The following is an 11,714-nucleotide window of genomic DNA, read 5'->3' as shown; positions in this document are numbered from 1 at the left end:
TCTGTGATACAGTACCAGCCTGTCCAGTCAAGAAGTAATATGCTTTGTGAATCGATTTTGCTTACAATTTTCCTTACAGTTTTCCCCTGAGTTTTTCCATCATTTGCATTTTGACACCTGAAGGTATGATGAGACTGTGTCTCGGTGACTGCCACTCATTAGATGAGTTGCACTACCTGAGCAAATTCAAGGGTGTCAGACACTGCCTCATGGTTACAAAAGCGGTCAAAAATGCACGTGACAAATCTCTGAAAAAAAAAACGGATGATCTGAGACTCCACCTGGCAAATAACATGTTTGGATGTATTTGAGTAATTGCCAGTACTTTCTGTCAATTGTTTGTGAATCCATTTGCCTAATTTTGGTCATATTTAACATATAGTTGCTTTGTTACTGCACAGGCTGTTATTTCTGACATATGACTGACTTGGGAGTTGCATTGTGTTTGTCCTTATTTTTCGATCAGTGTATTTTCCTTAACCTGAATGTTTCCTGTTTCATAGGTACTATTGCTAAGAGTTGTAGTATCTGCTGATGAAGCAAGACGCGTCCAAATTCCAGAATTGCCAGAGTCTGTGGATGCGCTTGTGGATTTCCTTAAAGAAAAACTACAACTTCAGGGGGATTTCCAATTGCAATTTGAGGACCCTGAATTCCAAAATGCCCGTTGCAATTTGTCAGAGATATCAGAACTTCCACCTGAACGTGCAGTTCTACACATACAGTGGAAAGGGCATTCAGCTTATGAAGATCCCTTGGATCTATCACAGTCCCTTGGATCCATCTCGTCACTCGACACTGCAAGCCTAAGCTCCTCCAAAGGAGCCTCACCTGCAACTTCACCCAGCCCATCGCCCACCTCCACAAGAAATTTGCGCAGTGCGTCAGAGTGGCCCTCTCCATTCCCTATCCCTGCTCTGTCTCTTGATGTTGAGCTGAAGTTAAGAAAAGGCAATGAGGCATTTGAGAAGACGAAGAAAAGCATTGATGTTACAAGAGACATTAAGACAGACATTCTTGACAAAATTGCCCATGCTGCTTTTGATATAAAAGCGTACCCTCAGCCTCACGAAGTTGAATCCATTGCAGTTGCTTTGATCACCAAATACCCATGCCTCAGAGATGTTGATGGCAACGGTTATGATGGCTGGCTTGGCAGTATCCGGAACAAGTTCAACAACTTCAGAGCAAAACTGCGACTGGCAGGTTGCAGTGACGTTTCCCTCAACAGCAAAAGGAAGACTGATGGAGAGACTGAACCATACACATTGAAGAAAGCCAAGCGTGGGGAGATCAACCATTTTCCTGAACATCCAAATCAGCAGGATGATTCCTCACTTGAACAGCAAAGAAAGCTCTTGGTGGACGCATCAAAGACAGCCAAAATAGATGAGAAATTCGTAAGAGACACGATGGAGATGACCTTTTCGCTGAGGAGAAGGGAGATTGTTGATGACCAGCCGATGGTGATTGAAGTGCAAGACAGATGGCCTGCTTTATTTTTCAAGGAGCAGGTAAGAATTTACAATTTTGATACTGCTGTAGACATCTGATTACGTTTCCGTATGCTGAGAACCATTACATTGTTTGACCTGCTCCTTTTTGTCTATGTTGAATTGTGTATTTGACAGATTGATGCTGAGTTTTTTCGCATCACAAACAAGATGCTATTGAGGACCTTCAGAGCTGCAGTGGACAATTACACTCCCAAACTACTTCGTCTGTACCGTGCCCGAAAAGCAGCCTTTGGAAAGGCTATGGATGATATCATGGCAAAGCTTGATGATGAGGTATGTTGTGGTTGAAATTCTTAGCTTTTTGGAAGACTGCTCAAAGCAGGCCAGGCTTTTTTAACTGATTATGTTATAAACAAAACACATATGTTGCACTGCTTCAAAAACAAAAGGAAAAGCAAAGCAAAGCAATGCAACACCCATGTCAGCCTGTCCAGCTAGAAAGAAACAATTGTGAAATGGTCCTTGCAAATGTAACAAATGGGTAGAAATTAGAGGTACTAAAAAAACTACTATAACTTTCTGTTATGGTGGCCACAGACCATTTTTCCTTCTGGCAGATGATTTGAACTAGAGGCGATCACTCCCTGAATTTGCTCAGGTAGTGCTGCTCATCCAAGATGGCACATCATGTGCTGTTGAACATCAAAATCCATCATTGGCACCCTGTGCTCTTCACAAATGTTGTAGGCAACATTACCTGTGATATAAGCAAATTACTTCCCGGATCTCATGCCCTCTTTAGAGCAGAAACATAGATGTTATTGGTCTGAAAACCCGTTTTGCAGCGCTCTGGCAGTGTTTTGCCTGTGAAGATCTTGTTGCTGGGTTGTAAACAGTCTACTGTATGTTCCAACGTCCTCCATACTCTGCACACTACTGATGGGTACCGCAAAGATGAAAGGAACAGTCCACCCATTTTTGACTTTCACACATTTGCAGTATTTCCAAGCTTTATTCATGAATGTGCTTATAATTTTCTTGTCATTGTTTCCAGTACTTGGAGTTATTTGATCAGAATTATTAGCATAGCTTAGCGTAATCACTGGAAGTAAATGGGAACATTTGCATCAAGACACAAGTGATCACAGGACATAATGTAAAATTCACCAAAGTGCAAAAAAGCTATTTAATTAATTTAAAAGTAGTTTAACTACATTGGAGTGTTTCGTTTGTTCCCATAGATTTGTATTGTGGCGCTTAATTTGGCTATACTCTTCAACTAGGCAATGCAAACACAGACAAAATGATATGCACATTCATGAATAATGGTTGGAAATACTGCAAATGTGTGAAAAGAATGGTGGACTGTTCCTTTAGAGCCATCTTGGATGAGTGCCATTAGCTGAGCAAATTTAGTGGGTTATCCACTGCCTCATGATGCCATCAGGGATATGAAACTCTCTCAGGATGCACATGGCCAAAAAGATGTTCTGTGGATACCACAGGGGAATAACTATTTTTGGGGAATTATTTGGTTATTACCTCTAATTTTTATCCATTGACTGTTATATTTGCACGACAGAGAGCAAAATTCACATTGTTGCCAACTTGATCATGAATCACTTGAATTTTATTGTTTTTGGTGTCCTATTGATTATGGAATAGTGCTGGGGAAAGTCTTAAATTAATATGGGAGTAGAAAGACTGAATGACTAAAAGATTTTTACTTTTAGAAAGTGTTTGAACTCTCAACTATTATGACCAATTTTTTGTTTGTTTGTTTTTTTGTGCATAGACCTCTGACATCCTCAGGCACCGCAAAGATGCTGCTCTTCGAGGACTCCCGTTATTTCTCCGTGAGGACCCCAAGGAACTTTTCAAAGAATGCCTTGTAAGTAGTCATTAGCATCAAACAGGGACTACTGTGCCTTTTTTATGTTTCATACTGTGTGCACTATACCCATGCACACGCAGACTGAAAGTAAGCTGACATGCATCTAGGACAGAGTAGCCTAATAGAATACAACAGAGCAGGGTGCGATTTGTAGGGGGGGATGGGGGAGAAATTGTCCCCCCTTTTGGTTTTGATATTGCCACTTTTTCTACATGATTTTAAACACAGTTCAATGTAATTCCATTGATATTGCTTAAAATCTGACATATCCCCTCTTCTGGTTTTTCCAACAAATCGCACCCTGCAACTGAGAATAAAAATGGAGTATTAGCATGAGATGAGGTAATGAATGTAAGAGCGTCTTTGAACTTTTGCCCTCAGGTGAATTAAACAAATGTCTCAGTTTCATTGAGCAGCTTTTGGGGGGGGGGGTAAATGCATAGAAATTCAATGCAAAACGGCGATATGAATATACATGACCAAAAAAAACAGATGGATAGGATTTGTGGTGGGGATTGGAATGGTCTGTGGATGCCACCTGCAGAAGAGACAAAACTATTTCTGGGGTGTAGTTTGCTGCTCATTGGTTGTTGAATTTACAATTCTGCAGGCAAAATGAATTCACCATGAGTTCCTCCTTTCTGGTATGATTGATGGGGAGTTGCATTGCAACTTTAATTTTTGTGGAACAGTGTATAGCACTAGTTATAGTGTTGTGTAGTGTGGACGCGTACCCATGAGTTTTGTCCTGAGTAGATGGTACAGGAGGGGGCAGAGCACTCAATGTGAGTGTAAACATCCTTTTTTGTGCTTTTGTTTTCTACAGGAGACCGATGCAGATGATGTGGCTCTCCAGGGCGTGGCTATGGGCATTCTTTACGTTCGCGAAGACTGTGGTCCAGGGACATCTGCACGAGTGCAAAACATTGCCGTCATCCTCGAAGAGAGAGTCGTTTTGCAAGATATCCCAGATACTCCAACTGCTCTGGCATACCTTTTTGGCTTCCTTTATGCCCTGAATATCTCCTACCCAAAGGCTCTGAAGTATACCTTTGATACTTTGCAGAATGTGTTCATGGAGGTTGGTCCCAAATGCACACAGCGTGTACGATGTCTGAAAAACAAACTGGCACTGCAAGACTGATGACGAGGCTGCATTTTGAAATGCGTGTTGGTTACATCAGGTTCCACTGATGGCCCATGTTCTCAGTGTTGGCTATGTTTCTGAAAAATGTGGATGACATTCAATCAAACTTGCACTGGAAGACTGAAGATGAGGCTGTGTTTTGAAATGTGTCTTGGTTACGTCAAGATCCCTTGATTTGTGTGTGGGGGGGTGGGGGGGGGGGGGGGGGGGGTGTGGGGGGGTCAGCATTGGTCCCACAGCTTTTTCTTGCTGCGCCATATTCCCACTTTTAATTTAAAGAAATTATTCAAAATATGCAGTGGGACCAATGGGCCTAAAATGTTAATGTTTTAGTCTTAGTGATGTGGGAACATAGACACGGTCCCCCTTTGATTTGCACTTAGAATGAGGTTGTATTTTGCAATGCATACTGACCCATGTTCTCACTATAAGTGGATGGCTGTTAGCGAAAATGTAAGATTTTTATTTTGACCTAAAGGAACTTTTTATTTCAAGCAGTTTTACCTCATATAGGCTACACTGCCCTACGAAGGCAGAGTGCAGTAACTAGATATTTTGTCAAAATTGAGTTAAAACTTAGAGGTGTGATGAACCCTATTTTATGTTGCAACAGAGTCTTGCAGTCCAAATTAGTCCCGTTCTTAGGTCTTGCCATGTCAAATTTGCAGTTCTACAACTTTCAACCTACAGTAATCAAGGCTTTGAAGGCATTTTTTTTTCTCAGTTTGAATGTTGATGCGATTACGGCACTTTGCCTTTGTAGGTCAGTGTAGCAGTATTGCTTTTCATTTTGCTTTTGTTTTTAACTTTCCTGACATTTAGAACTTATTGGTATTTAAGTTGTGCAGGCCCATGTTCTGAATCAGCCAATGTGTATTTCGGCTGTGTAGTGTCAAACGGTATATATTTGTTTATATTGTATATATTTGTCAAACGGTATGCAATTGTTATGGCAGCTTGGCCTGTGAAGCCAAATTTAACTACTGAAGGGCCATATTTTGATTTAGACATTAAACCCCATGTAGCCTCATGCTAAAGACAAAAATGGGTATAACTCAGGAGTCATGCTCTTAAAATGTATGAATACTTGTGATTTTGTTCAAAAGCACTTGTTGAAATAAAAAAAATCAAAGTGTGAAGTTGCTTGTACATTATTGAAATTTTGTTTTTGTGTAGAACAATGTAAATGTCAGTGTTGAGCAAAAAGACTAATCTGTGTTGGTAGAAAGAGGAATTTAAAATTGACTCAATTAAGAATTCTTAATTAACATTATAGTATTATCATAGTTGAGATTATCATGGGAACATCGTTGGCAAAACATGCCGACTGTTCAGCAAAAAGACTAATCTGTGTTGGTAGAAAGGGGAATTTAAAATTGACTCAATTAAGAATTCTTAATAAACATTACAGTATTATCATAGTTGAGATTATCATGGAAACATCGTTGGCAAAACATGCCGACTGTTCATCAAAATGACTAATATGTGTTGGTAAAATGAGGAATTGAAAATGGACTGAATTAAGAATTCTTAATAAACCTTACAGTGTTATCATAATTGAGATTATCATGGAACTATTGTTGGCAAATCATACAATTCTAAATGCAGAAGGTTGCCCTGTTTTTTTAAATAATCTCAACTATTTTTTTTTTACAGTGTGTCAGCCCCCCCCCCCCCTCTCTCTCTCTATCACAAACTATCCACCTCCTTCATTCACTTCATCTCTTCCTCTTCACGCCACCTCTCCCCATGTCCCTCCTCTCCACCCCACTCCTCTCTCCTCCTATTGGCCAGTGGCATGCCGGCTTGCTGTCACTCAACCATCTTCTAGCCAGTGAGGGGGCATTGCTATTCACAACACTCCGCACTCCAAGGCCAGACAACTCACATGTGTCAAGTCGAAACAGTGACGGTGAAGGGCAGCGAGAGGACAGGAGAGAGGCAGGGAGAGGAGAGGAGAGGACAGGAGAGGAGAGGAGAGGAGAGAAGAGGAGAGGAGAAGAGAGGGGAAGAAAGGGAGAAGGAGGGGAATGGGGAAGAGGAGAGGGAAGTATGGTAGCAGAGGAGAGGAGAGGAGTGGGGTGGACACGAGACAAGTAGAGAGGAGAGGAGATACAAGATGAGCTGAGATGAGCCAAGACGACAAACACACTTGCACACAGTCACATGCAGTATAGACCTACGTATATTCATTAGGTTTATGACTTGACTGGAGTCTTACAGGTGGCAAGGTGGGGCTAGTGGCTCATCCAGCCCTCACAGCTCCGGAATTGAGGTAGAGGAAAGGGAAGAGAGAGCAGAGGTGTACACGGTACAATCACAGTATAATTTTAGGAGTAAGTGCAAATCTAGTATGTGATATTACGTACTGATTTCACTGTCGCCAATAGGCACCCGGAGAGAGTTTCATTTCATTTTCACCATACATATCTGAAAGAAAGAGGAGAGAAAAGAGAAGAAAGGGTGAGAGAAACAGAAATGAAGGAGTATGGCAGAGCTAAACAAAATGAGGAGAGAGACGGAAGGGTAGAAGATGAAGAGAGGATAGAGAAAGAAAGGAGAGATAGAAGAGGCAATAAAATAGTCAAGGGAATATGTGAGAACAGAGAGACAGAGATAGTCCATGAACCCTAGACAGATTGAGAGAGGAAAAACAGAGAATATGAGACCGAGAGAGAATGAAAGAGTGAGAGACAGGGGGATACTAAAGAAAGAGAGAGAGAGAGACAGACAGACAGTGAGAGTGTGTGTGTGAGAGAGAGAGGGACAGACAGACAGAGAGAGTGTGTGAGAGAGAGAGAGAGAGACAGACAGACAGACAGACAGACAGAGAGAGAGAGAGAGAGAGACAGACAGACAGACAGACAGACAGACAGACAGAGAGAGAGAGAGAGAGAGAGAGAGAGAGAGAGAGGGAGATCTGCGGGAACCCTGACAGCCACATTCCTTGGTGAGAATTCAGCGCTGTGTTTGTCTGCAATTGGCTCTGCCGTAACTATAGCAACATCGCAAAATAATGGCGGCCATTTCAACTTGGTTTAATTACTAGGCCCTCCCTCTTTTTTCAGCCAAGTTTTTCTCTCTGTGTCACGAACAAACAGAAGGACAGAAAGCACACACACACACACACACACACGCACGCACGCACGCACGCACACACACACACACACACACACACACACACACACACACACACACACACACACACACACACACACACACACACACACACACACACACACACATACACACTCACAGAGACACATGCACATACTACACAGGTTGCTTGTGAAGGGGGTGAGGATGGATTATGTGTTCAGTGAAGCCTGCTGCAACAGTTTATTTTCAGTCTCTTCCAACTGCGCAGATATATGCACACACACGCGCATGCATTCACGCACACAAGCATGCCCACAGGTACACACACACACACACACACACACACACACACACACACACACGCGCACACAGAAAAACTCCAGATTTGGTGATTTAGTGGAATATAGTCTGCATGCTAATTGCTTACTAATTCTGTAGAACCATATTTTACACATAGTAAACTCACGCACACTCACATGGAGAAAGGCATGCATGCACGCACAAACACACTCTGTCTCTCACGCAAACACACACACACGCATGCACGCACACACGCACACACACACACACACACACACACACACACACACACACACACACACACACACACACACACACACACACACACACACACACACACACAAATGTCCCTTACAAATACATTCTCTCTCTCTCTGCCACCTAATCCACACTGATGCTACAGCTGTGTGTGTCATTCATTCAAACTCTATATTTCTCTCACCTTCTCTCTGAAACACACACATACACACACACACACACACACACACACACACACACACACACACACACACACACACACACACACACGCACACACACGTGCACACACACGTGCACACACATGCACCCACAGAGTCATCCTTAGCTTTAATCGACTTTGCCCAATAATATGTCACTTTGTTCCCCATAATTGGGTGTCCCTCTCGCACACATTCAGCCGCCGTTCCAATGGCTGACTGTTCTTTTATCCCCAGCCCACTCCTCATCATCCTCCTCCTCTCCTCTCCTCTCCTCTCTCTCTCTCTCGCTCCGGCTCTCTCTCTTCCTTTCTCCTTTTCTTCTCTCCTCTTACTTATCCCCTTTCCTCTGCTTTCCTCTCTCTCCTCTCTCTCCTCTCTCTCTCTCTCTCTCTCTCTCTCTCTCTCTCTCTCTCTCTCTCTCTCTCTCTCTCTCTCTCTCTCTATCCCCACTTCCAGAAACTCATCATGCTCTATTATCATCCTCTCCCACTTCTCTCTCTCCACCTACACAAACGCATCTCCCTATTTTATCCTCTCCTCCTCCTCCTCCTCCTCTACCGTCTCTCCCTGTTTCCACTTTCACAAATCTGCTCTATTACCCCTGGCCCACTCCTCCTCCTCCTCTCTTCTCCTCCTCTCCTCCATTTACACTTCTCTCGCTCTACCTCCGTCCTTTTCTTCTCCTCTTCTTCTCTCCACCTCACCTTCCTCCTCTTCTCCTCCTCATAGCAAACCTCATCCCTCTCCACCCCCTCACCTAACTTTTAACTCCCTGCTAATAGAGGTGGTCATCGCCCACTCGTCTCCCAGTCACTATTTTATTTTTCCTCTCCTGGCTAATAACGCACCCACTGTAATTCATTTCTGATTGAAGTGTGGCCTTGGATGACACACTATGTTTGTCAAGTTTTTCATGCTATCTTATTTTTTTATATACATATATATATTTAGGAATTTTGCTGTGTTACCTGTACATTCATTTATCAAGGTTGTTAAACATAATTAATATAAATTAATAATTATGTAGATAAAATATAAATAAAATATATAAATCTTGCGGCTTGATGTGTTATGGACGAGACGAATTGGCCGCCAGAGCTGACAGTTCATTGGTGGTTTTACACACACACGCGCATGCATGCACGCACAGACGCACAGACGCACGCATGCACGCACGCACACACACACACACACACAAACACACACACATACACACACTGCAGCTGACAGCTCAGTGGTGGTTTCTGTGGTTCAACAGAGGAAAGAGTGAGATGGACACGAGGAAGGATGATTTGACACACGCATGCACGCAAGCACGCACGCCCACACACACACACACACTGTATAATCTTTGGATAATACGGTTAAAAAGAATGTCAATGTAATATAACCTTGCCATGACTAGGCCCTACAATAATTGTTATTAGAACCTGACAAATGTTGTCTTCATTTGATATGTAGCCTGATACAGCCACAAGTTACTGTAAAAGTCCATTTCAGTTCTCAGACTTTTCGTTTGTGGAAAAAAAAACCTGTGGAATTCTGGCATGGTTGTGCATAATTACTGGACTGAGTACAGGGAAGGTATTTTCCTATGAGATACCTGAGAATGTTATCTTAAAACCCACAGCTTGATTCATAGGTTATTATTAGGGTATGCCCTCAACAGTACAGTATACAAACTATACGGATTTGGTAATACTTCTATACATTTCACTTTCTTTGATACATCAGGTTTGTGTAACCTTCTGATAAAAGTGATGAAGACTTTTTTTGTTCTGGCAGGGAGTAAGCAGGTAGACTGTAAAGGCTGCACAGGTGCACTAAAATGGCTAGAATGGTTCATCCAGCTGTGTTTGACATCATGTATGTTTTGTTTACATATCATACAGTCTATGGTATAATGTTACAATAAGCAACATTGTGTACTTAGGTGGACACTGTAACTAAGGTGTTGAGTATATTTACCATCTACAGAATATTGCATGCATGTTAGCCAAATTATCAAATGTAAAGGATGCAGCATTTTTTCTCTTTAGGACATCACAATCAGTCAACACGTGAATGACATAAATGATTACAATGACATAAACAACACAAATACTTAATGAATGACACACGCCATCACTTGATTCTCCGTCTAGTCTGAGTAAAAAAGCAAATGTTTTAACTTAAAGTGAACTGAAAATATTTTTGTTTTTATTGGAGACTTGATTAACACGTTGCAATAAACAAGTTCAGTTTTTTTCAACTTTCAACAATGGAATGCAACACAAAAACAAGTGAATCATGTAGAGTAGTATCAAAACATTTTCGGGTAAGTAACCCGATCAATTTCCAAGAAAAATCAGACAAACTGCAAGATGAAACTCTTGGAAGCGTTCCAGAGGCACCAGCAACAGTTTAGGGAGTTATGTATGCCCCCTTCTAGTAATTCAGCTAAGGGCAAAACATAATATTTTCCAAAAGTGCTTGGAATGAATTGTTTTTATCATTAATTACGATCTGTGGCATTAGAATAATCACATCGGCGAATGTTTGCGCAAGCGGGATGAAAGGCCAGCTCTGAGATGAATTGCGAGGGTAATTTCTCACAGCCCTTGTAAAAACACACTGGCCCAGATGCATTGGCCTGGCTCTCTATTAAAACAGACCCACACACTCTCCGAACCTGCTACCTCCAAACAGCACAGCAATGCACGCCCACGTAGTCAGGGACAGACTACTGCCACTGGGCTCAGGCCCAGGGGCCCAAGATTCAAGGGGGCCCTGAAGCTCTACCCTCTATATTTGCATTCTCATATTGCATTAGAATGACAATCTTAACAACTGCATTTTCAAAATGATCTTAGTGGAAAACCCCCCAAACCAACATCGACTCACACCTGCCCTAAAACCCTGAATTGCTTTGTAAGCAACACCCATTGAGGGGGGCCTTTCTTGTTGTCTGGCCCAGGGGCCCATGGAATCACAATCGTCCTTGCACACAGTCTCCAAACCTGCTGTCTTCAAACAGCACAGCAATGCAGGCCCACACACTCTGAACCCTAGTATGTCTTCAAACAGCACAGCAATGCAGGCCCACACACTCTGAACCCTAGTACCTCCTAGCATAGCAATACAGAACAACACACTCTCCAAACCTGCTACCTCCAAAAAAGCAAAGCCACACAGAGATTCCAAACCTGCTGCCTCAGCATTGGAAAACACCTGACCACCTGAAGAGCCATGTGAGTTGCAGACAGACCCACACAGTCTCAAACCCAGGACTGGAATTGGTGCAAATAAAAAGCCTTTGGCATTTTTGCATGGCCCTCTCTTCATTTGGCCATGCACAATTTTGAACATGGCCAGACTC

At 42.5% G+C, this 11,714-nt stretch overlaps 1 protein-coding gene across 1 annotated transcript in view; it reads left to right on the top strand.

The window, feature by feature from the left end:
* Positions 1-1,412: 1,412 nt before the first annotated feature.
* LOC134438082 (uncharacterized) overlaps positions 1,413-11,714 on the top strand; it is a 37,734-nt gene continuing 27,432 nt past the window's right edge. The window contains exons 1-4 of the mRNA XM_063187669.1: positions 1,413-1,514; positions 1,632-1,790; positions 3,253-3,348; positions 4,178-4,456. Of these exons, the coding sequence (XP_063043739.1) occupies positions 1,413-1,514; positions 1,632-1,790; positions 3,253-3,348; positions 4,178-4,456 (636 nt within the window). The remainder of the gene's footprint in view (positions 1,515-1,631; positions 1,791-3,252; positions 3,349-4,177; positions 4,457-11,714) is intronic.

This window comes from Engraulis encrasicolus, chromosome 21, assembly GCF_034702125.1.
Source record: "Engraulis encrasicolus isolate BLACKSEA-1 chromosome 21, IST_EnEncr_1.0, whole genome shotgun sequence".
Lineage (NCBI taxonomy): Eukaryota > Metazoa > Chordata > Actinopteri > Clupeiformes > Engraulidae > Engraulis > Engraulis encrasicolus.
The sequence above is the reverse complement of the archived record's forward strand: the minus strand, read 5'-3'. Positions and strand labels throughout refer to the sequence as shown.